General features: G+C 49.5%; 1 protein-coding gene across 1 annotated transcript; it reads left to right on the top strand.

Annotated features, from left to right (window-relative positions):
* Positions 1-14,771: 14,771 nt before the first annotated feature.
* On the top strand, positions 14,772-18,589 carry LOC146764518 (uncharacterized). Its single transcript, XM_085564461.1, has one exon. The coding sequence runs from the start codon at positions 14,784-14,786 to the stop codon at positions 16,146-16,148; it is 1,365 nt and encodes a 454-aa protein (XP_085420587.1). The 5' UTR covers positions 14,772-14,783; the 3' UTR covers positions 16,149-18,589.
* Positions 18,590-26,588: the final 7,999 nt, after the last annotated feature.

The following is a 26,588-nucleotide window of genomic DNA, read 5'->3' as shown; positions in this document are numbered from 1 at the left end:
CATGGCCTGCTGGCCTGGTCACTTGGTGTCCCTCCATGCAGGGACAAACAACCTCCTGCAGGTGGGGGAGAGGCCAGTGCTGGCAGTGGTGGTTGCAGGGGCTGGTGTGGGACAATTGTCGTGGGGCACTTTCCCAGGCTGTCCCCAGAACAAAGACACAGCCCAGGCCCTACTCTGCTGCTCCATCAGGGCCATGCCAGGAGCTCTGGCTGTGCCAGGACACTGCTGTGTGCCCTCCCTGCACACTCCCCCTCTGCCCAGGCACTGGGCTTTGCTGTGCCAGGGCATTCCTGGAGCACATTGCTGACAGCATCTCTGGAGGAGAGCAAAGCCTTCCTACCCTGCCCTCAGGAGATGCCCTTGGCTGATGGAGCTGCTGTGCTGGAGCCCAGCTGTGTCCCAGCAGTGCCCACGGCCTGTCCCTGCCTGTGGTCACAGCATGGACACGCAGCAGGACAGTGACCAAGCTGCCAGAGCACTGCGGCCTCACAGCCACCTCAAGGCTGGCAAGGAGAGGGTGGATTTGGGAAGGGCAGCTCCAAAAAGAACAATCCCTGCTGCTCCCTGGCAGTGCTGCTCTGCTGGAACTCTCTTCCCCTTCTCCCCTCTAATTTCATGCAGGCCTCAGAGCTGGGATCCCAGATAAAACAGGCACTGCAGGGTACTTTATTTTGTTCAAATGTAGCGATAGCACAAACCTGGTTAACAGAGCTTATAAGTCACATTCAAGAGGTAGACAGTGAATTAAATGGTGGGGGTTAAAAAATGTTATTGAGGATACTTTTATGAGCGAAAAAAACAATGAACATTACCCAAGGACCTGGACAGGCCTGTTGGGCGTGTCATGAGTTCCATTCCAAAAGTTTGGCAGAAGAAAACAGGCAATAGGTAGCTTCAGAGAAGCAGCCAGTCATCATTTTCCTCAGGGCATCCTTTCACTCCTGGTTCCTCAGGATGTAGATGAGGGGGTTCAGGGCTGGAGGCACCACCGAGTACAGAACTGACACTGCCAGATCCAGGGATGGGGAGGAGAGGGAGGGGGGTTTCAGGTAGGCAAAGGCTGCAGTGCAAGAAACAGGAAGAGCACAGACAGGTGAGGGAGGCAGGTGGGAAAGGCTTTGTGCCATCCCTACTCAGAGGGGATCCTTACCACAGCCCTGAAGATCTGCACATAGGAGAAAACCATGAACACAAAACAGGCAAATGACAAAAAGGCACTAACAGCAAGGAGCTCAAGTTCCCTGAGTTTAGAGTGTGAGCAGGAGAGTTTGAGTGTGGGATGGGATCATGCTCCAGCACAGTGTGGGTGGAGGGAGGCAGAGATCTCTGAAGCTTGCTCTTGGGGAAAGAGGTTTATTGGGGATCCAGGAATGCCCGAGCCTCGTGCTGTCAGGCGTAGCACGTGGCCGAGCTTAAGAGGACAGGGGAGGGGAGAGACAGACGGAGGGTTTAGGAGAGGAGAAGCCCCAGGGGGGGAGGAAGTCCAAGAAGGGGGAGAGGTTCCAAGAGTGGGGAGAGGTTCCAAGGGGGGAAGAAGTCCAAGAGACCGCATGGCCCCTCGGAGCTCCTTTATCAGGGGCTCCCAGATGGGCCGGGACAAGGCATGGGCCAATGGGGTTACAGACTTGATGTTTTAGGGGCAGGTACAGAGGTGTGGGATGAGCCACAATCTTTTGGGGGGTGGGATGGAAGAGTCCATTTCACTCCAGGATTCATCCAAGGGCAGAAGTGACATCCGGCTAGCTGAGAGAACAATCATATCTATCTATCATCTGCAACATTTGAGGACCTGTGGGATTTCACAGAAGAAATGGCCCAGGGCATTGCCCTGGCCCAGGGGCATGGAAAATGTATTGGCTGTGTGCAGCAGAGCATTGAGAAAGCCACTGGCCCAGGCAGCTGCTGCCATGTGGGCACAAGCTCTGCTGCCCAGGAGGGTCCCGTAGTGCAGGGGTTTGCAGATGGACACGTAGATGTTGTAGCACATGAAAGTGAGAAGGGAAACCTCTGCTGAAATGAAAAAGACAAACAGAAGCAGCTGTGCAGCACAGCCTGAGTAGGAGATGTCCCTGGTGTCCCAGAGGGAATTGTGCATGGCTTTGAGGACAGTGGTGCAGATGGAGCCCAGGTCGCTGAGGGCCAGGTTGAGCAGGAAGCACATGGGCGTGCGCAGGTGGTGGCCGCAGGCTCCGGCGCTGATGGTGCGGCCGTTGCCCAGGAGGGCAGCCAGGGAGATGCCCAGGAAGAGGCAGAAGTGCAGGAGCTGCAGCTGCCGCGTGTCTGCCAGTGCCAGCAGGAGGAAGGGGCTGACAGAGCTGCTGATGGACATTTCTGCCACAGGAAATTATTATCTCCTGAGGAGAAAACTACAGCACTAAGTCAGGCCACACTTCCATGAGCAAAGTCTATTTCATATCTCATAGCAATGGAACATTTAGGGTCTCTCCTTTTAAGAACACTTCTCTACATTCCCCTCACCTGGGCTCTTGGTTTTGCAGGAATTGAGAGCAGGGCTCAGGAGGATTCCTTCTTCTTGAGCAGTGAGAGATAACTGAGAATGCTGGGTGATCACCAATTAAATGAACTTGGAAACACCAAAAATCTTTTCAGCTCTGCTGTTTGCATTTTGCCCATCTGAAGAACTGAGCTGAGGGAATTCCTTGTATTTGTTCACCCAGCTGCAGCTGCCACAATCAGGAGTGGTTGTGGCTGTTTGAAATCCCTGACATTTCTAATGCACTGCAGGTGAAATCGTGTGGGTCTGAGAGGCACAGGGATGGTCTCTCAGTGCAGGGACAATGGAGCAGCTCTGGCCATCAGGGCTGGCAGCTTCGAGCTGCAGGAGAGGCATGCAGAGGAGTTCCCCTAGAGAGAACCAGGGCAGTGCTGCGAGCAGAGGCTCTGGGGTCAGACAGCACATGGACAGAGCCCTCGCCTTCCCTCAGGGTGCCTCACTGGGATCTCAGCTGTCTCCTGCCAAGCTGCTGCACAGAGGGATCACTGCAGCTGCCCAGGTGCAGGTGTCCAGCAGCATTTCCCTGGCTCTAACACTGAGCTGTCTCCTCCATGAGGATCCCACGCAGCCCAGAGACACCACGGGAGAGCTGTGCCTTCTGGAGGGCACCTGCAGCCCTGCAGGACACCCAGGGAATCAGCTGAAGGGCCCCTGAGGGCACCTGGGCACTCTGCTCCCACAGACACATGTCCACAGCAGGGTCCCAAGGCTCCCTGCCTGGACGGGCACCTGCCACCCCCAAACCCTGGCACTGCCTCAGAAAACCCAATGGTGGCAATGGGGACAACACAGGCATCTGGGCATGGCAGTGAAATGTCACAATGCTCCTGCCAGGGGAGGAGGGACAGAGAGACTGATGGAAATCATGGCCTTGTCCTTCCCTGACTGGGCTCTGGCTGCTGCAGGGCTCTGCACAGCCGAGCCCGTGTGGGATGAGGTCAGGGGCTCTGCTTGGGATGGGAAAGGAGCCTGGGCAGGAGCTGCAGGGGGAAGGTGTCTGAGCCACAGGGACAGCAGGGAGGTGGCACATCCCCCTGCCCGGCATTTGTGGCAGCAGCTCCCTGTCCCTCCCTGCCCATGTCTCTGCTGAGGGGGCTGTTCCTGCCAGCAGCGTCTCCCTGTGCCCAGCTCCACTCCCTGCCAGCGCTCACTGAGCCCATCCCCACCCCACGGCCCTGGGGCAGCTCTGCCTGTGCAGGGACATGTCCTGTGCCTCTGAGGGAGCAGCAGGGAAGCCCCGCTCTGGAGCTTGTTCTGCTCCATGCCAGGTCATCCAGGAGAGCCACCCTGACAGGTCCTGTCAGTGCTGGCATTGTCAGAGACACTTCCAGGAACTCACCTGCATTGCTCTGCAGCCAGAGACTCAGCATGTCCAGGGGCTGTGCAGATTTCTCCCCTGATGGGGTCTCTCCTGTCCTGCCACCCCAGGCTGCCTTTGACCTCTTTGGCACTGCTGCTGCCTGCCCTTGCTGCCTGCAGGTACTGCCCTGTCTGCCGTATGGCTACATCCTCTGCCCCAGAGGAACTGGGAGAGGCCTTGCAAAAGATCATGGAAAGTGGGGCACGGGCCAGCCTTAGGAGAAGCCTCCAGGAATGGAAGTGGAATTTTCCTAGAGGCAGAGAATGATTCATTCAAACGCTGTGAAGATTTCTCCCCTAGTGAGAGCTCAGTCACCCTCCCAGCCCAGACTGCCTCTCCTCTCTCTGTGCCTCTGTGCTGTGCCCGGGCTGGCTGCAGGCAGTGCCCCAGCCCTGCTGGGCTGTGCCCAGGAGCTGCTCCTGGCCAGAGCTGTCTCTCTGCAGCGCTGCCCTGGCCAGGAGCTGCCTCTGTGCCAGGAGCCCGGCCCAGCTCAGCAGCACAGACACAGCATCAGGACTTCTCCTGTGGGTTGGCTGCTGAGTCCCTGGCCATCAGTCCCTGAAAGGGAGTGGCAGAAATCTCTCAAGAATTCAAAGTTACAATCAAACTCCAAAGTTTCCTGAAGTTTTAATGGGTCCCACTGAGGGACAGGACTGAGAAAGTGTCCCCAGGTTCCAGTTAGAGCAGAACACTGTAGGCACTGATAACAGGTGGGACAAACAAGGCAAAGTTGTCTCTGGTGCTGAGCAAACCTGGATGTGTTTCAGGAATGCAAAGGGCCCAGGCCTGAGCCCCAGTCCTTGGCAAGGCAGATCCTGTCCCTCCCTCATTGCTCAGGGCTCTTCCCAGGATGGGCACTGGCATGTGGGGATGTGCAATGCCAAGGGCAGGACCATGGGGCGGCCCCTGCCAGGCTGCTGAGCAGGGACAAGGAGGCACTGAGGCCCCAGGGCTGCAAGGGTCACTTGTCTCCTCCTCCTGGCTCAGGCCCAGGGCCAGCAGCCATGGCCAAAGGGCTGCACAGGTTGGCTCTGTCAGGGCCTTGCAGCTGCTGCACATCCCTGAGCCCTCTGCAGCCCAGGCTGTCCCACGGTGTCCCTGCCCTGCGCCTCTGTCCCTGCAGGCTGTTGTCACCTCCGGCTGCCCCACCTGGCTGGCCTCTTCCTTTGCTGGCAGCTCTGCCTCCTGCTGCCCCTGCCTGGCCACACAAAGCCTTGGGCTGATACCAAAAATGGTTAATTCCATTTTTACCCTGCCTGTGAACTTTCAGCACAGGAACAAGGCATGCAGGGGCTGCTTTCCCAACAAGGACAGTTGGAAGAGAAGAAGAAGACATCTGGCTCAAGGGTGCAGTGACAGAGAAAACAAGGACTGATTCTGAGAACTTGGGGTGGGTTTTATGGAAATGGGTAAATTGTAATTGGCATTTAGTGACTGTATATGAGCAACACACGGGTAGAATTACATGTCCATGTCAGGTTAGGGGTTATCCCTCACTAGCCCTCAGGCCTGAATAAATGAAACCTCCTGAAATAGCAAATTAGAGTTAAGGAGCCTCATTCTGATATTTCTGTGATTTGGTGACAGCGGGGCCTCACAGAACCCGGGAGTCACCTGTGACACTGCCCAAACTCATGGAACAAAGGGTCCATGGTGACACCGCAGAACCCCATGGAACCAAAATCCATTTTGGCACATTGGGGACACATTGAACCAATGGTCCATTGTGATAGTGCAGATCCAAGGAGATCATTGTGACACTGAGAAACCTCTGGGAACCAAGGGGACACTCTGACACAGCAAGGCCTCGTGGAACCAAGGGTCCCTTGTTAAACTGTGTGGCCTCATGGAACCATGAGCCATTGTGACACAGCGTGGCCACACGGAGCCAAAGTGCCATTGTGACGCTGCAGATCCAGGGAGACCATTGTGACTGAGGAACCTCATGGAACCAAGAGTCCATTGTTCCACTGTGGGGCTCTGTGGAACCAAGGGGAGCACAGTGACATTGCGAGGCCTCATGGAACAATGGAGACTATTCTGACACTTTGGGACACACTAAAACCAAGGGATCATTAGAGCACGGCAGGGCCTCATGGAATCAAGGGGACTACAGTGAACACTGTGGGTGTCCAAGGGATGAAGGGTCCATTCTGACTCCGTGGGACAAAGGATGCCATTGTGACACTCTGGGGCATCATGGAACCAAAAAACCACTGTGACCCTGCAGGGCCTCATGGAACCATGGAGGCCATTTTGACACTTTGAGGCCTGTGAAACCAAAGGGCCACTGCATTATTTTTAGCTAAAAAATAATATTCTTCTTACTTTACCAGTGTTTTCAGACACAAAACAGCTCATCTACATATGGATCCAGGTCACCTGTACAGGCAAACACAATGAAGAATGCAGCAGGAATGATTTGTCTCTGCCTCCATCTGTCACCTCTCTGGAGCTGGAGGTGCAGCCCCAGCACTTTGGAGGGCTCAAGGGCTCACCAGCTCAGCTCCCACACAGAGAACTTACCGACCATGTTCTGCTGTCCTTGGCCCCTGCCCGCTCAGCCAGGCTGAGATGGACACTGATGGTTTCCGTGCCAGGCTCTCCCAGCCCAGCCCAGCTCCCTGCCAGCTCTGCCAGCTGCCCTGAGCTCTGGGCAGCACCAAGGGCCTCTCCCCAGCACAGCCCAGCTGGCTCAGGCCCCACAGCTCTGCTCAGGCCAGGCTGCTCTGGGCACTGCCCCACGGCCTCAGCCCCTGCCAAGGGCACAGCAGCAGCTGCAGCTCAGCCAGGACTCAGCCCCACCATGGGGGAAGGGGCCTGGCCAAGGCAAAGGAGCTCCCTGGGTGTCCTGCTGTCCTCTCCAGGTGATCTGAGAGCTCTGCAGCCCCTCCTGCCATCCCATCTGCCCAGGCCATCACAAGAGCCCCGGCCCTGGGGCCCTCCAGAGCTGCTCCTGCTCCAGGCCCAGGGCCCATCCCAGAGCTGGGGCAGCCACAAAGCTGTGCCCATTTCTGTTCATTCCTGCTCTGATGGGGATGGATCCTCAGCACCTTGGAGGTTGGTGATGAACTTTACTACTCCAGAGGCCTCTTCTTTCTTGAGCTCTTCAGTATAGAAATTTAGTGACAAAGGCACATTCACATTTCTTCAAAACACCCAAACAAGACAAGCCCATGGGTGTGGGAACTCAAAATGTCTCTCAGACATTTTTAGAGGTTCCAGGCCTTGGTCAGAAGCATTCTAGACACTGGCAGACAGCTGAAAAGCAGCTGTGATTTTGAGTTTGAGCCATGGAATTAATTACCAACTTTGGAGGTGGAACAAGCAGTCACAAAAGGTTAGATAGTATAGTAAAAGTAGTTACAAAGTAGAGGGGAAATTTTTTTAGTATTGTACAGGGGGGTTTTAACACATGTACAGGGGTGTTTTCACTTTATACATGGGGGTCAGAAGTTCTAAGATGGAGGAAAGTGGGCTGATTCTGTTCTTCCTCCTTCTTTTTCCTTACCTGCATGTTCTTGGTAATGTTGGCACTCACAGATTGGTTTAGAGTAGAAAAACACTTGGCAACGTAGGTAGTAGGTATTGGGGAATAATTGTAAACATGTTATACATAATGTATCTTATAAAAGATAGCAGCAGCCCTGGGCAGAGGGAGAGACGAAGAAGACAGCAGACAGAGAGGATGTCAGTGTGTGTGTGTGCCTCTACCCAGGCCACTGATCAAATAGCCGCAGTCCAAGAACATAATCTGTTAGATAACTAGCAATAAACTGCCTTGAGACCGAACAGCTAAGCCTGCGGAGTTTTTCTTTGGAAGCACAGGTTGGAGGAGGAATTTCACCACCACATGAGATTCCAGAGGAAGGCCGGGGTTCTCACAATTGGCCTCCCTGGGTGGGCATCAACAAAAAGAAGAAAAAGAAACGTCAAACAACCTCCAACCTTCATCGGCAGAAAAAGAAAGAAGAAGAAAAAAACCAAAAACGGAAGAGCAGCACACACTCTCCGCAATTTCAAGAAGAGAGGGAGCGGAAAGCTCAAGATAAAAACCTGACCTTCACCAAGGCATTTAGTCTGGAGGACAGCCAGGAGGAGAGAAACCAGAAGCGCGCCTGGGATTCCTCGCCTGTGGCCTGCTGGATGATGGACAGTGCCATCTGTGGACTGACTTCATGCTGACTCAGCTTTTGGTGAGAATGGTCGAAATTAAGAACATGGGGAGGGAAGGAATTTTCCCAAGGACACACCAAAGATTTTTTTTTAGCCCTGTGGGAGGGGGTGTGGAGAGTAGCCCCCCAACAATGCCATGGGAAGTAGTTTAAGTCCCTGCCCCCCAAACTGTCAGTTATGTGTTACCGCCGCTCTTTGTAGCATCAATCATTAGCGGTATCCACCTTCTGTTCTGGAAAGTTCCTTGTTCTATGTAACCCCATTGGTCTTTCCCCAGTTGCCACTCCTTCCTCTTACACCCATTGGATGTTCCCCCTGTCTGTCTTCCCCTACCCCACTCCCGAGCTTGTTCCCCATTGGACAGCTCATACCTTGACCCTCCTACCCTGGACCAGATATATGTTTCAGCCCGCCCCCTGCGCGGGGCTCTTGGAGCCAGCTCCCTTTCTGTGAGGCTGTCTTCCTGCACCCCTTTGCTCAGTCCCTGACACCTAGCCCTCAGAGAATAAAGCTGCTTCGGAGCCAACCCGCCTATGGCTGGAGATCTCTTTATTCCATCGTCTCTGCCCCTCGGAATCCCCATCCACAGGGGAACCACCAAAGGGACCTAGAGACAACTGGCGCCCGAACTGGCCGACACCACTGGGGTGTCAGCCCTGATCGACTCCTCCGAGAAGATAGGATCCGTGACCCACTCCTTGAGGACTTAAAGCGCTGCTCGGGTCCAGTATCACCGGCGACCACTCTTTGTTCAAGGAGATCGGCTGCCTGGTGACCTGCAGACACCCCGTCGCTTTGAAACAGCAGCTTCGGGTGAAGCCTTTGCACCAACGGGACCTGCAATGCTCCTGCCGCCCCACTGAGGTTCTTTTCTTTTCTGCTGGCATCCATTTGGTGAGTTTCGTGCCCTTCCTTTCTGGCACTGACCCAGCCCCTTCTGCTTTATTTCTCTCCTTTGCTTCCGGGGGATTTTTGCTTTCTTAGGAGAATGGGCAACCGCCTTTCTCCAATCAGGAGGGATTTTTATTCCCAAGTTAAAGCCTCCCTTGTTTTGGGGAATGTTTCTTTTAAGAAAAGGGAATTGAAATCTTTTGTTAACTTTATCTTTGATCATTTCCCTGATGCTACCAGGGATGATTTCTGTTCTGTAATTTTTTGGGGAAAGGTTGGGAGATTGTTGTACGACCAGCAGGTCAAAGGGAATTTTAGGGTGGGTCATTATTTTCCTTTATTTCATTCTATTTTTACATTATTTAAACAAAAAGGGGAGAATTTGGGTCTCGGTTCACCTACCCCTCATTCCACCCCCCCAATCCTCTTCCCACTTCCCCTAAGGGTGGATCGGGCAGCAGACCCCGCCAAACCCCGGCACAGGGTTGCCACCGTCTCCCTGCTGCTCCCCGTTCCACCCTGTCCCTCTCTTGTGCTGGGACCGGCCATCCCAGTTCAAGCCACTCCGACCCCCATGTCCCACACCCCGAATCTCCTGGTTTAAAGCCCTGCTGTTCCATCCCCGAGTTATGCAAACATGTTATTCAAAATGGTGCCGGCCACATGGCCGAGCAGCCTCTTCTTGACTCAAAAAATGGCTCCCTTCCCGCCATTCCTCTACCTGCTCCACCCCCCCCATCCGCCCCTCCTTTGTCGGGTGCCGCCCCTGCGTCGGGTCCCACCCCTCCACCTGCGTCGACTGTGACAGCGTCGGGACCCGCCCCCTCACTCCCCAAGGCCACACCCCCGGTGGGAGGGATCAACCCTCAAGAAAACCACACCCCGGTGGGTGGATCCGGCCACGCCTCCCCTTCTCCAGCCACTTCCGGTTCCCACGCTACCGGAACCGGAAGTAGGCCTGACCGGAAGCAGGCCATCTTGGCCTGCCGGGCCTCTCGCCATCGAGGCCCCTCGGTCAGGGAGAAGATCCGGGCCCTGACCCGTCCTGCCTCATCCTCTTCTGAGGATGAGGACAGCGACAGCCCCCGGCCTCCACCTCGGTCGGGAGGTGGATGGGCACGGATAAGGGAGAAGGCCATCGAGGAGGGGGACTTAGAATTCGCAAAAGACCTTGGACCATTTGCAGCACCCGTGATAAAGGGTAGAGGGGACAGGGTAAAATGGGAACAGCTGCCTTACGCTGAAGTAAAAGAACTCCGTAAGGCAGCCAAGGACTATGGCAGAGACTCACCATTCTTCAAAAACATACTTGACCTCACCTTTTCTGGCCACACCCTCGTGCAGCATGATTTGCTATACATAGCTAGATCTCTATTTACTCCCACTGAACTTCTTTTATGGGAGATTCATTGGAAAAAGCTGCTTAAGCCTCTCCTACAAAAATATGATTTGAGGCGGACTCTGGGAGATGGCGAGGAGGGTCTGGAAGCACTGGCGGGGGAAAGCGACTTTAGCCGGCCGGAGGACCAGATACTGTTACCAACAAACATTCTTGATGACATCCGTGAGGCCGGCCGGGTCGCCCTGCTCAAAATACCGGACGGCAAAACCCCCCTCCAGAGCTTTTCCAGTATGATGCAAGGGCCAGAAGAGACTTTTATAAAATTTGTGGATCGCCTGAAAGAAGCCATCGACAGGCAAATTGATAATCCGGCTGCGAGGGAAGAACTGCTAAGAAAAATGGCTTTTACAAACGCCACAGCTGAAACCAAAAAGGTATTACGCACACTACCCCAAGACCCTGAGCCAACGATCGCCAAGATGGTGGAAGCCTGCACGAAGGCGACATCCACCGAAACGACAGTCGCCTTGGCCGTGAGTAAGGGGATTGGGGAGGCCATGCTGAATTTAAACACCGTGCGATGCTTCGGGTGTGGCCAGATTGGACATATCCAAGTCAACTGTCCCTACTGGCCCCCCGAATGCTTTCATCAGCCTTATGCTTCCTCCCCAAGACCAGGTTACAGGAACCCTCAGCTGCAGCATCATCTGCCGGCGGGAAACGGGCCGTGGAGCGCAAGGAGGGGCCGCACGAGGACAACAAGTGGCCCCTCTCAGCGCCCTGCCCTCCCTACCATCCGGGAGGATCAGTGGCCCAGCGGTCAATTCCAGAGGTTCGGCAGAGCCCCGAGGATGGACTCCGCCTCCTCCGAAGGACAGGCAATATAGACGTTGGCCGCCGCCGGGTCCTCGTCAGCTCCATCACAGTCACCTTCCGAGACGAGGACCTAGTACGTATTCTTGCAGGGTTCCTGGAGCCCCCTTACTCTGGCCTTGAAACCACCATCTTGATTCTCAGCGACAGCAGGTACACCCCTCACGAACTGAACATTATCCCAGAGGTCGTGAGTTTTCCACCAGGGTCGGAAATCACTGTGTCGGTAGTGTGCCATCATCCACCGTATACCCTGGATAAGGGGTCTCCCCTCGCTCTGATGTACCTTTTGGACTCCACAGATTTAGACGAGGAAAACAAATACGTTTTCCTCACACAAAACGTATCAAAGGACAGACCACTCATTGACACCACCTTCTCTCAGCAGGGAAAATCTATCCAACTCAAGCTTATGGCAGACACTGGAGCAGATGTGACCATCCTCCCCCGAGCAAAGTGGCCCCGCGACTGGGAGTTGGTGCCCCCTTGCGGCACAATCTCTGGGGTGGGAGGAGCTGTCAACTCCTTCAAGAGTCGTCACCTGGTAAGCGTGGAGGGACAGATTGCCACAATTAGGCCATTTGTTGTTTCGTCTAATATTATGTTATTGGGCAGGGACGTTTTGTCCCAGTGGGGTGCCCGTCTGGATATTCCTTGCCCTGCGTGGGATTTTTAGTGTGGGCCACTGCGGAGCGCACCTCCCCACCGTTGAATTGGAAGACAGATGATCCGGTGTGGGTGGACCAGTGGCCCCTTCCGAAGGAAAAATTGGTTGCGCTCAACAACCTAGTGGAGGAGCAGGTGCGCCAGGGACATTTAATACCCTCCACCAGTCCCTGGAACACACCTGTCTTTGTGATTAAAAAACCCGGCAAAGACAGGTGGCGCCTGCTCCAAGACCTACGCAGGGTCAATGAAGTGATTGAAGATATGGGCCCCCTTCAGCCCGGCCTTCCCTCCCCCTCCATGCTTCCCCGAGATTGGCAGCTCACAGTCATCGACATCAAGGACTGCTTTTTCAATATCCCGCTTTTTCCTGGAGATGCTCCCAGGTTCGCTTTCTCGGTACCATCCATCAATCGGGCAGAACCGTATAAGAGGTATCAATGGACCACTTTGCCTCAGGGAATGAAAAATTCTCCGGTGCTCTGCCAGATCTTCGTGGCACAGGTGTTGTCCCCTGTCCAGAAGATTTTCCCCGAAGCCATAATCCTTCATTATATGGACGATGTTTTAATTTGTGCAAAAACTGAGAGTTATCTAAAGACCACACTTAACAAGACCATTGCAGCCATTGAGGCTGCGGGATTCGAGATTGCAAAGGACAAGATACAGCTGTCAGCCCTGTGGAAGTATTTGGGATTTGTCATCTCCGGGAGGACCATCATACCCCAGTCGTTAACCATCAACGACAAGCCACGGACACTGCGGGACCTGCAACAAATCTGTGGAACCATCACCTGGATCCGGCCTCTCTTGGGACTCACCACGGAGGAGCTGGCGCCGCTCTTCAGTCTTCTGCGAGGAGACGGCGACCTGGCTTCTCCACGCGAGCTGACACCTGCCGCGAAAGGAGCTCTGGAGAGCGTCGCGGATGCCATCAGGTCCCGCCAGGCACATCGGGTCGATCGGTCTCTCCCTTTAGAGCTTGCCATCCTTGGTAATTGTCCCAACTTCCATGGGTTGCTGTTTCAGTGGGATGCTGGGCTGACTGACCCATTCCTTGTCATTGAGTGGCTGTTCCTTCCACACCAGCCTGCAAAAACGATCTCGACTCCCGTAGAGTTGATGGCAAAGATAATCATCAAGGCTAGGCAACACCTCCGGACCCTCGCAGGGTGTGACCCGGCGTGCATATACATGCCTTTAAATTTGGAGCAATTAGAGTCACTTTTGCAAACAAATGAAAATCTGCAAGTTGCAGTTGACAGCTATCCCAGTCAGAGTTCTATTCATTATCCAAAACACAAGCTGTTTAAAGACACACTATTTGGCCCCAAAGTCTTTCAAAAGTAAAATACCTATTAAAGGTGCTCTCACGGTGTTCACCGATGGGTCAGGAAAGTCCCACAAGTCGGTGATCACTTGGAAGGACCCAGATAGTCAGAAGTGGGAGTCTGACATCCAAATAGTTGAAGGCTCCCCCCAGATTGCTGAACTTGCAGCAGTCGTGAGAGCATTCAAAAAATTTCCACAGCCATTCAATTTAGTCATGGATTCGGCATATGTAGCTGGGATAGCAGAAAGGGCGGAACACGCCCTACTTAAAGAAATCTCAAACAAGAAATTATTCCACTTGCTCTTGGACTTAATTTGGCTGATCTCCCACCAAGAGCAACTATATCATGTAATGCACGTCAGAGCCCACACAGACCTGCCAGGCCCTGTTGCCGAGGGTAACCGGAGGGTGGACCAACTTGCCATGCCCCTTACCTTTACTGCACCAGCACTTTCCTCGAACTTACCTGACATTTTTGCCCAAGCGAGGCTCAGCCACGCGTTTTTCCATCAGAACCCACCGGCCCTCGCTCGCCAATTTAAAATATCACAAGCTCAGGCAAGATCAATTGTTGCCACATGCTCCAGCTGCCAGACATTTGCCCTACCATCTATGGCAATGGGGGTCAATCCCCGAGGACTGGGAGCCTTGGAGCTGTGGCAAACAGATGTCACCCATTACAGCCCTTTTGGCAGACTAAAATATATGCATGTGTCGGTAGACACCTTCTCAGGTGCTGTTTTTGCTTCTCTCCATACGGGGGAGAAGACAAAAGACTCAATCAAACATCTATATATGGCTTTCGCGACCTTGGGGGTCCCAAGAGCCATTAAAACAGATAATGGGCCTGGGTTCACATCTGCCCATTTTGAACAATTTCTACAACAGTGGGGAATTGCCCATACCACCGGCATTCCCCACAATCCCACGGGCCAAGCCATTATCGAGAGGACTCACAAGAATATAAAACAGCTGCTAGAACAACAACAGGATTCAGCACTTGCCATGACCCCGATAGAAAGGGTCTGTAAAGCACTTTATGTTTTAAACTTTTTAAACTGCTCGGAAAAAGGGCCAAATCCACCAGTCCTCCGACACTTCTATAATAACACAAGAGCCCAACTGAAAGAACGCCCACCGGTACTCATAAGGGATCCGGAGTCCAAGCAAGTGAGCAGCCCATACCCGCTCATCACTTGGGGGAGAGGGTATGCTTGTGTTTCCACAGGACAAGGCCCCAAGTAGATTCCAGCAAGATATGTAAAACCATTCTTAGAAGGCTCTACCGATATGGATCCCCCACCGAGGAACACCTCAACAGCACCCGCTCCAGTGCCGCCAGACACCGCGGCCGCCTGGAAGAGGAGGAAAAGAAAGGCAGCAAAACAATACCCAAACATTGTCACCAGAACACTCATCACCCGATTATACGCACCACCTTTGGCTGATGACCTCCCTAACACTCCGTCTCCCTCCATCCCTTTTCCTCTTCCCTCTTACCTTACCCGTCGCTCCTACCCCACTTAAATGTTATTTTACTTAAAATTAAAGGGGGAGTTACAGGAGTTGGGGGAAAAGACCACATTTTTTCTTAAAAATTTTCTTTCTGCACTTTAGCTATCTAAGGATGGCTGCCCAAGGAACACCAACCCAGAAGAAACAACAGAAATCACTCCACTCACCCCACTGCGCCCAGCTGACCGTCATCACCACATTTGTCATCATCCTGTGGCTACAAACGGCAGACGGCTGGATTGTCCCACAGCCGAAGGAGAATGTTTGGGTCACGCTGGCAAAGTCCTTGCAACAAGACAATCTCTGTCTGGCCATGGGCAATGTGGACAACCCATTGTCCACATGCCTGGTGGGGGTCCCCTTGGTTGCTGAGGACTGGCCAGTCTCAAATTCCGACCTGCTCCGAACCACAGGTAGGAGACCAAACCCTGTCGACACTTGGGATGAGTGGACGAAAATCTTACCTAACAGCAAAGAGGAGCCCCAAGAATTGGACCTGTTGGGGTCCTCCTCCGCCAGGTATTGTGTGAAATTCTATTATAGACGGCCGAGTCAAAATTGGCATGGGATTGACTTGGCCAAAAATACATATAGGAAAGATGTGACACCTTGGAGTAAAAAATACAATTCACAAACATGGTGCAATTATACTAGCCAAGTTATCTCCATTTCCTCCACTCGCCCTAAGTCGTTGCCCCGGGAGATGTTCCTTATCTGTGGGGACCGAGTATGGGCGGGAATCCCGTCCCGGCTCCAGGGAGGTCCATGCAGCCTTGGCAAGCTCGCTACCCTCACTCCCAACAGAACTCAAATTTTGGATTGGAAAAAGGAAAGACAATTGGCTTGCTCTAAAAGATCTTATGACCAATTCGATCAAAATTGTGATTCAGAAATTTATAATTCGGGCAAGACAAAGAGGGTTGCGGCTTCGATTTTCCTACCATGGTATGCAGTCGCCAAAGCCCTCGGTGAGCTTTCTCACCTGGAGTGTTGGATTAGCAAGCATGCCAACGCGTCGTCTGCTGCCCTCTCACATCTGTTAGCAGATGAGCAAACCACCAGGCATGCTACCCTACAAAATAGGGCAGCAATTGATTTCTTGCTACTAGTCCATGGCCACAGTTGTGAGGACTTTGAGGGACTTTGTTGCTTCAACCTTACATCGAGAAGTACCTCCATACAAGCGAATATCCAGCGGATCCAAACTCAAATTCAAGACATCAAGACTGAGACTTCGGCTGTGGACCCAGTTAACAAACTGTTCACGCAGTGGGGAGTCCCTGGATCGGCGGCCTCAGTCATCAAAGGACTCTTATGGATTTTTGTTATCATCCTAATTATTTCTGCTGCATTAGTTATATTTAAGAAGACTTTAGTTAAAACTTTAGGGGACATTTATTTATTAAATAAAAACGGGGGAGATGTGGGAGGGGGTGTGGAGAGTAGCCCCCCAACAATGCCATGGGAAGTAGTTTAAGTCCCTGCCCCTCAAACTGTCAGTTATGTGTTACCGCCCCTCTTTGTAGCATCAATCATTAGCGGTATCCACCTTCTGTTCTGGAAAGTTCCTTGTTCTATGTAACCCCATTGGTCTTTCCCCAGTTGCCACTCCTTCCTCTTACACACATTGGATGTTCCCCCGTCTATCTTCCCCTACCCCACTCCCGAGTTTGTTCCCCATTGGACAGCTCATACCTTGACCCTCCTACCCTGGACCAGATATATGTTTCAGCCCGCCCCTTGCGCGGGGCTCTTGGAGCCAGCTCCCCTTCTGTGAGGCTGTCTTCCTGCACCCCTTTGCTCAGTCCCTGACACCTAGCCCTCAGAGAATAAAGCTGCTTCGGAGCCAACCCGCCTACGGCTGGAGATCTCTTTATTCCATCGTCTCTGCCCCTCGGAATCCCCATCCACAGGGGAACCACCGAAAGGACCCAGAGACATAGCCCTATAGGGTGAAACGTCTACCCATCAGGTAGAGACAGCCCAAATGAAATGAAAGCTTTGTTATCATAGGTGTGGTGTAGTCACTCGCACACAGATGTATATTTTTTCTTGGGATTGAATTTTTGGCAAAGGATCAATAAGTAACTTGATTACTGAGCCACAAAAGGACAAAAATATAAGACTGCCGCAAAACTTTTGCTTTTAACAAGGACAGCTCTACAGCACGGCACGTCCGGCCGGACAGCTGGGGCTCGTATGGGAACACAAAGGGGGAAGATTGCCCAGCCAGCAGCTTGGGGCAGTTTTCCTCACCACAGATCCAGAGGAAGCAGGATTGCCTCCTGTGGAGAATCAGGGGATGGTCTGTCATCATGCCCTGTGTCTCCGGGTTCCCACTGTTCCTCAGTTTGCCTCGAACCTCAATCCCTGAGCTCCTCCAATGCAAATCCCCCAGACAGAGAGATAAGCCAAGCACAGCCGCAGCCCCTGGTGGGGGAAGGGACCAAACGCTGCTTGAGTCCGAACCCGCGGCGACAGGGTCAGCGGCGGTGGCGTCTCTGGTGAGGGAGGGTGCAGAGGGAGTGCAGAGCAGAGAGGGAAGAGGAGGGGAGAGGAGAAGTCCTTTGTAGCTGCGCGGGTGGGGAATTCAAAACAGCCCGCGGTGCAGGCGAGAGTTGGGGCAGCGGGAACAGCGCAGACACAGGGCGGCAGGGGCGCGGGTGCAGTGGCCAGGCATCCCGAGCGTCCCGTGGCACGTTCGGTGTCGAGAATCCATGAAGCCGCAAGAGCGGCCGCCCAAGAGGCGAGGGGCAGCTCCCGGACCGCGGCAGCCAGTCCCGCTGAGGAAATAGCAGAGGGACAGCGAGAGGCGTCCCTTGCTGCAACTCAGGCAGTGGGCACGCGCATGAAGGTTGAGTGGAGACCGAGAGCCACGGGTGGAGGGGATTTCTCGCAACTGGAATGCGTGGCACGGGCACAGGCAGGGCGGGGCCGGCGCATGCGGGCTGTGGGTGCTGGAACAGAGTCAGGAGAGGGGCAAAGCGAGATGGGAGACATCGGGGCCGAAATGGGAACAGGAAGGTGATTACATCAACCCGGGGGGGACTGCAGTGGCTCTGAACTAGGCAGTGTGAGCCGGAGTTAGGCGAAAGCACGGCTGGGACCAGAGCAGGAGCATCCACACCCCCAGGGTGACGCAGGCAGGGACGGAGCGTGGCCAGGATGACTCAGGGCACGGGTCCGTTGCAGTTCCCATGGCAACAGCCAGCATAAACCCACAGCCACCCCTGTCAGTTTCAGACACAGCCAGAACAGAATAGTTATTATAACAAGAATCAGTTACACATGGATCAGTTGTTAGAAGAAATGTTAGACTGAAAGTTTATCAGGAATTAGTACGGGGTTTGCAAATGTAAATCAATTGTCAGAAGCACAAATTGGAGAGCGGAGTGCGTGGAGCCATAGAGCAGGGTCTCTCACATCTCTAGCGCGGCACGGGCACAGACAGCATCAGCGGTGGCGGCGGCCGCCAGCCAGCCAAATGTCCACAAACTGCGCGGTGACCACAGGGGGGGAAAACCCGAGCGCGGGATGCAGCGCAGGGCGCGGCGGGAAGCAGCGGTCGCGCGCTGATGACGTCAGCAGAGCGCCGAACCACGCTGAGACGGGGACAGCCACCGGGGCCGGGCGGGACGACCCAAGCGGGACCGGAGCGGTGCCAGGTCCAGTCGGGCGTGAGAGGGGGCAGTCCCGAGCCCACGGCCGTGGCTGGGGTCGGCACAGCAGGGCGCAGTCAGGGATGGCGTTCCTTCTCTCGTTCCCATGGTGACACAGACAGAGGCACACGTTTGCAGGAGTTAAAGTGAACGCAGAAGTGTCTGAGGGACAGATTTCAGGCACGGGTCCAGCGCAGCTGACACTGGGTATGAGCGGGGGCTGAGAGCAGGAGAGAGAGACACAGTCACCCCAATGCAGGCAGAAGCGGGGTGTGACTGTGCCAGAACTGCTCCCCTCCACACCACTCAGGCTGTGCAAGCGGGGACTGGGCAGAGCCAAGGCAGGAATCTCCTTGGTTGCTGCCTCTCCACAGCAGAGCTGCGTTGTGACAGATGCCGAGGTTTTTTCCACTGCAGTGCACATCCAAACATTAACAACAAATACACGGCACAGCCCAGAAACCACAGCAGCCTAAGTAAATAACTTTTTGCAAGCACATCTATTGCACCAAATGTTGTCCTACAGCGATGATGAGATGGAATTCCAACATTCACCCAAAAATAAGATACAATTAAGTCGCCACTTGAAATCATAAGGGTCTCCTTCAAACTTCTCCAATGTTTCTAAACGCTAACCCCAGATTTTTTTAGTTAGGTGACAGAACTGATAAGCAGATGCACCCATCCGGTGTGATATTGTTTATAGAACATAATGTGAAAAAGAGATATCATAATGAGAATTGAGATAGAAAATTGAATAGTATGAAACTTTAGTAATTTATTATGTTAAGGTTTAAGTTAAGTTGTATTTTAGCATTCTATTAATAATAGAATTGAATTTTATATATAGTTTAATTTAAGTTTAAGTTAAGTATTGTTTAATTAGAGTATATCACTTTAAGTTTATCTTAGTTTGGGCCCTGAAAAAGTTAAGTTTATAAGCGTTTAATTGATAATGGATTTATATATTGTTAATTTGATATATATATAGATTTAATAAAGTTAATATAATTTAGGGATTTTTTACCAATATTTTTATATATTAAGTTTAAGTAATGTTTGATTCAAAAATTGTTTTAAGTTTTTCAAAGGTTAAGTTTGTTTAATTAACCAAGTTAAGTTGTTTTTTTTTAAGGATAAGAAGGTTTTGACTGAAAGAGTTTATGAGATGATAATGAATATTAAGTTAAAGGGAAGATATAGTCTATCGGATCATTGGTTTTATTTTAGTCTTTTCTGTTTTATTGTAAATTTATCAGTGTATAAGAGTCTTGAAGAAATTTATTCTGAGTTTTTCTGAAATTGATTTCATTGTTTAATGATCACTTGTTTATTTTGTTATTTCTTTGTGTAATGATACAAAGGGTGTTTGTTTCCAAATTCTTTCTTTTGCGTTTAACTATTTAAGTGTTTTATAAATGTTATTGTTAAGAAATTTTATCATGTTATCAGGTGAAGCTCTGTGCTTTGTTTTTTCATAGGGAATTTTCGTATGTTTTATTGTTGTTTTTGTAATCTCATCCAAGTTACATGTCATTCTGAAGTTTCATTTTGGATTTTAACTATGTTGCGCATTTTTCTAGGTGAACTCTCTGGTTTGTTTTTATATCTCTTGTGAGTGGGATCATTGTATTTCTATTTTTTAACATTCTTGAATGTTTTGCAGAAGATCTCAAAGACAGATGCCTGAAGCATTCTGACAGCCTTTTGTTAATGTTAATCTTATGGTTTCTTTCAATTGAAAAAACATCTGTTTCCTTCAAAGGAGTTTCAAGAAGAATGAATCCTCGTGTCATTTGATCAATTTATCAGTTTGAACTTTGAGTGTTTATTTTATATGAAAATGTTATAATAAGTTGTTATGTTTTAGGTATCATATATGTAATGTTAGTATAAGCTTTGTTTAAGATAGTATGTTAAAGATCATCACTCCAATTTAAAGTTTGGGTTTTGGCCAGGCCCTGATTTTAACTTGGACAGATGAGTTTGCCCGCAAAATTCAGAGGTTTTTGCACAAAAATGAATGTTATATAGATCATTTTGATCCATCAATTCGATCCTAGAAATTTGACAGCTGACACAGCTTTGGGGTGAGACTTGTCAGCCCTGCCCGGGAAGGGAATGTCAGATTTCACTGGAAACAAATGTTTCAGCTGTTTGCAGACTCTGAACCACTGGCACAATGTTTCTGATAATTATGCTTTGTTCAATTTTATATATGTTATTTAGAATCTTTCTTTTGAACTCTTTTGAATTGTTATTGATTTTGATAAGTTTTCTGCATTTTATTATTAAGATATTTTGTCTTATTCTATATTATGTTTTATATTTTAACCTTCTTGTTTCAAAAGAAAAGAAGAGAAAGAGAGAAAAAAAGAAAAATGGTGTAAAGAGAAAAAAGAAAAGAAGTGAGGAAGTGCCTGAAATAAGGCTGGAATAAGCAATGAAGATTTTGTATATTTTAATCTTTTGAGATAATTCTTTTGTAGATTTGATTTCGCTGATTGTCGAGGAAAATATGAGGAGAGTGCCAGACACTGGACGGATCAAATTGAAAAAATCAGTCAAGTTAATAACTTTGAGCAAGGATCATGGTAATGTTTTCATAAAAGTTTAAAGTAGGTATTTGTTTTTAGCTTAGGCCCTCCAAAATTGTTCTTATAGATTTAGAGATAATGGCTCAGATCATTGTTAAGGCAAACACCAGATTGCTGACAATGTCAGGCAAAGATTTCCTAATCATTCATTTACATTTAAAGAAAGAAAAAATATTTTGAGTGGACAATCCAAAGTCACAAGATTTTTCAATCACGTTGTTAGAATACCCAGAAGTTTGCACAGTTCATTTTTTAGCTCACAAAACATTAAATGCAAAAATAAGTTTTAGAGAGAAATCAAAAATAAGTTAGGAATTAACAGAAAAGATGACAGTGTTTACTGATAGTTCAAGGAAAGCTCACAAATCACATGGAAAATTCCAAAAATCGAGAAATGGGAATCAGATGTAAAAAATGGTACAAGGTTCACCACAAATTGTAAAATTAGTAGCAATAGTCAGAGTTTTTCAGTTATTTCAAAAGCCGTCAATCTGATCACAGATTCAGTGTATATTGCAAATGTGGCCAAACAATTAGAGGAATCACTTTTAAAACATACGGACAATGAAGTTTTATATTCATATCTATTATGTATGAAAATAATCCTAAAAGATAGAGAACATAAATATTTTGTTATGCACATCAGAATGCATTCTTCATTTCTGAGGCTTTTAGTAAAAATGAATGTTCATGTAGATAGATTTACAGTGTCCATCTCACAAACACTGCCAGACATTTTTGAGCAAGAAAAATTGAGCCATGCATTTTTTCACAAAAGTATACAAACATTGATGGAATCCTTTCACTTTCTAAAGGTCAGGCAAAGGAAATCATCAGTGCTTGTCAGAGTGTCAGTTTGTACAGCATCCTGTATCTACAGGAGTGACCAGTTTGAGAGGTTTGAAAAAGTCTTCAGCTGTGGCAAACTGATGTCACAAAATATGCATCTTTTGAGAGGCTTGAAAACATTTGTGTTTCAGTTGATATGATTTCACATTTATGTTTCAGTTCACACATTTTCAGGAGCAAATTTTGGATCATGATATACAGGAGAAACAACAGAATATATCATACCTTGAAATCCATTTGGATAAACAGACAAGGAGGAGGCAGGAGCAACATCTCACATGCAGTTGAACAAAGATTTGTATGTGAATTGTCAGACATTTTACAAACAGTGCACGAGCAGAGCTAAGGGAAAATTCTTTAGTTTTGATCAAAAACCCAAAGTCAGGACAAATTGAAAATCCATTTACATTAATAACTTGGGGCAAGGGTTTCGTTTGTGTTTCTATAGAATGAGGATCGAAGTGGGTGTTGGCAAGGCACGTGAAACCTTATCGGGTGCAGATGCCAGTGAACGTGGACCAGAGAAGCAGAGAAGCAAGCATACAGACGAAGATGGACAGCAACGCTGCAGATGTCTCATCAGACAACGATTGGCAACTCAGAGACTTGGGGTTTTTCTGGGGAATCAAATGTTGTTTGGGTGTTGCTGCATTGCGGGGTTTCTCACAGAGGTTGGGGACATGGACATGGGGTTCAGATAGATAGTGTTCATGTGCTTCATTCTCTTGCTTGTTGCCTTGGGCAATGGGACAGGCTTTCCCATGAGACAGCCAAGGGAAAAGGTGTGGGAGACTTTGGCAAAGGCAGCGGGTCTGGACAGCATTTGCCTGACCCATTCAGAACTGGGGAAACAATTTTCAACATGTTTGGTAGGTGTGCCAGTGAAGGAATGACTAATTCCAGGGGACACCCCTCCAAAAGGTTCCAAAGTCCTTTTCGGATCCTGTGGAGGGATGGCATGTCTGGACACAGTTCCTTCCTGTGGCTCACTTTGAACCTCCAGAGTTGGAAATTTTTTGGGTCGACAAAAATGGAATTTGGTATCAAATTCAATCCATTGAAAGTGACAAAGATAGATAATCAGATAGTAGATATCATTCCAAATCAGTTCTTTTATAGAAATGCTGTCATCCTGGTGCAATTACACCAAAGTGACGAGCAAACTATCCCTTCAACACCCAACCACTTTACTGAAGGGATTGTTTTTTGATTTGCGGGGACAGAATTTGGCCTGCTATCCCTGCAAAAGTCAAGAGCAGTCCATGCAGCATTGATGAACTTGCATTGATAACATCTGATTTGAGAACTTCAAAGGAGCAGACACACAGGAAAGAGAAAAGATCCTTTGAACGATATAGCCAAATTGTGATAATGATGTCTGTACTGGGGACAAGGCTCAGAGAATTGCAGTTGCGATTTTCTCACCCCAAACAGCGTTGGGGGTGGCCTTGACACAATTGGATCGTATAGTATGCTGGATTGAGCAAACACAGTCGTGCCATTTCATCTGCACTGAGTGACATGTTACCAGATATCAGCAGTGCAAGACAAGCAACACTTCAGAACAGGGCAGCAATTGGTTATTTGCTGCTGTCACATGGGCACAGATATGAAAAATTTGAGGGGATATGCTGCATGAACTTGTTTGATCATTCAAAATCTATTAATGAAAATATGAAACAGATGCAAAGTAGTATCAGCAAATTGAGAAAAAAAAGAAACTTACAGGATTCTGGTGAGATGATTTCATTGGTTTTTTAATATTTCACCATTGTGAAAAAAAACCAAAAAAACAACTTTGTTTTAAAAAAATAGTGTTTTATTTTCTTATAGGGTTTTTAGTTCTACTTGTTCTGCCATGCATTTTCATGTGCATTCGAAGAGCCTTGAACAACATGGCAAAGCAGGTGTTTCTGGTTCAAACAGAGAGGGGAGATGTGGGAACTCAAAATGTCTCTCAGACATTTTTAGAGGTTCCAGGCCTTGGTCAGAAGCATTCTAGACCCTGGCAGACAGCTGGAATCAGCTGTGATTTTGAGTTTGAGCCATGGAATTAATTACCAACTTTGAAGGTGGAACAAGCAAGTTATCGCCTTACATAATACAATAGCAAATTAACATTAATTGGTTAACGTAATAAATGTAATCATATTACGTTAATCAATGAATATTTATTTGCTATTGCCACTTATTGATTGGGTGTTATTCTACAAGCATCTGATCAGGTTGTAGTACGTGACAGTTTTCATATACTACTCAGCGACCAGCATTGTCTATTGTGTTTGTACAAGGCCTATTGTCTTTCCAAGGATGTCCTAAGTACTTTAAAGTAAGTAAAGTAACTCTGTAATCTGCAGGCCAGGGTTGTCCAGCTCCTGCAAAGGAATAGCATAAAGGAGAGCATGTCCTTGTTCCACGAGAAATTCCTCAACACGCTGTGGATCCAAGGATCCTTTGTGATCCTCCAGATCCTCAGGAACCAAGGGTGCATTGAGACACAGCCGGGCCTTGTTGCAACCAAAGAAACCTCTGTAAAATGCAGGGTAACTCACAGAACCAAGGAGTCCATTGTTAGAGGAAAAAACCTATGGAACCAAGGGTCCATGGTGACAAAGTGGGGCCTCATGGAAACAAGGGGTCACCGCGACACTGTGGGACTGCATGGTAGGAATTGTCCATTATGACAATGTGGATGCATGGAGACCGTGGTGACACGAAGGAACCTCATGGATCCAAAGGGCCATTGTGATGCTGAAGAACTTCATGGAACCCAGGGTCCATTTTGACACAATGGTCCCGCATTGGAGGAGAGGAACCATTGCTGACAGTACAGAAACTCATGGAACCAAGGGACATGGACTCATGGGACCATTGTGACACAGCAGGGCCACATGGAACCAAGGAGACCAGTGACATTTAGGAAGCTCATGGAACCAAGGGTCCATTGTGACACTGCAGAAACAAGGAGACCATGGCTGACACTATGGAAGCTCATGGAACCAAGCAGCCATTGTGACACTGCAAGGTGTCGTTGAACTGGGGAGACCATTGTGACCCTAGAAAACCTGATGGCACTAAGGGTTAATTGTGACACAGCAGGGCCCCATGGAACCAGTTGTCCATTGTGACAACGCAGATCTGAGGAGACCATGGTGACACTACGGAAGCTCATGGAACCATGGGTCCATTGTGACAAAGCAAGGCCTCATGGAACCAAGTAGATCATTGTGACATCATGGAATCTCATGGAACCAAGGATCCATTGTTAGAATCCAGAGCCACGGAGACCATTGTGACACCATAGAACCTAGTGGACCCAAGTAGATCATCGTGACATCATGGAATCTCATGGAACCAGGGTTCCATCGTTACAGTCCAGAACCAAGGAGACCATTGTGACATCGTGGAACCTCGTGGAACCAAGGGTCCATTGTTACAGACCAGAACAAAAGAGAATTGTGATATCATGGAACATTGTAGAAGCCAGGATTCATTGTTACACTCCAGAGCCATGGAGACCATTGTGGCATTAGGAAACTCATGGAACCAGGGGTCCATCGTTACAGTCCAGACCCAAGGAGACCATTGTGAAATCATGGAACCTTGTGGAACCAAGGGTCTGTTGTTACAGTCTGGAACCAAGGAGATCATTGTGACATCATGGAATCTCATGGAACCAAGGGTCCATTGTTACAGTCTGGAACCAAGGAGACCATTGTGACATCATGGAACCTTGTGGAACTAAGGGTCTCCAGAAAGAGGGACACCAATATGACCGCTGTCTTGGTTTGACAAGACAGGAGTCTGTGAAGGAGGGCAAAAAGTCTCCTGTGCAATGGAGAAGGTAAACCCCCTCCCTCCGAATTACTAGGATTTTTAAATTAAAAGGCTCTCAGGCAAAGATATGGGAATGGGAGCAACAATTCTTTACTAGGAGAAAACTAGATAACGATTTAAAAAGGCAAATGCAATCAGTACAAACAAAACTAGTGATAAAGTCCACAACCTGAGGAGTCGGGGTGTTGGTAGCAGTCCGGTTGAAATGATAGCTGCTCCTCTTGCAGCGGCTGATGAATTGCAGCTGAAGTGGTGATCTTTAGAAGAGTATAGTTTTCTCTGAAGATCTGGTGGCAGTGGGGCCGGTCTTCCTCTGCGCCAGGGCTGCCTCCGAGCTCCGCCGCCGCCGCCTCACCGCGCTCCAGCCGCTTCTCTGGGAGTCCTGCCGAAGGAGCTGCTTCTCTGGGAAATCCCGCAAAGAGAGAGCTGCTCTGTCCCCCCAAAGGTACCCCTTTTATCCAATAAAAGAGTGCTTGGCTTCCCCCTCTGGGTGGAGCATCTCACAATGGGATGGTGTAACGTTACCAGCCCTGCAGTGAGTCAGTCAATGGCCCATTAACAAACCATTACCTCTTTGGAACAAACCATTGTTCTTGGAAAAGATAACAAACCTGCGCAACCTCCAACAGATGGCAAATAGAATACAAGCTTATCTTATAACCCAGGACAGACCGCACAGAACCTCACAGAACCAAGATTCCATTTTTATGTAGTAGGGTTTCATGGAACCAAAGAACCACTGTGACACAGCAGGGCCGCATGGAACCAATGGTCCATAGAGATACTGCATATCCAAGGAGACCATAGTGATGCTGTGGTGTGGAAAAAATGACAGGAGACAAGTTCATTCTATAATGTCAACAAGTCTCAGTTTATTCCAAGCATGCATGTACAGTTATACCCGTTATAATGAAGCTCATGCATATTGCAAAACTTAGGCTCATTGGTGTATCAAAAACAGGTCAACCCCACCTT

The sequence above is a fragment of the Lonchura striata genome, chromosome 33 (genome assembly GCF_050655825.1).
Source record: "Lonchura striata isolate lonStrDom1 chromosome 33, ASM5065582v1, whole genome shotgun sequence".
NCBI lineage: Eukaryota > Metazoa > Chordata > Aves > Passeriformes > Estrildidae > Lonchura > Lonchura striata.
This window is presented reverse-complemented; position numbering and strand designations above follow the sequence as displayed.

Bases quoted from the DNA above. Each gene is read 5' to 3' on its own strand.
- LOC146764518 (XM_085564461.1), top strand. From the start codon at position 14,784: ATGGCTGCCCAAGGAACACCAACCCAGAAGAAACAACAGAAATCACTC.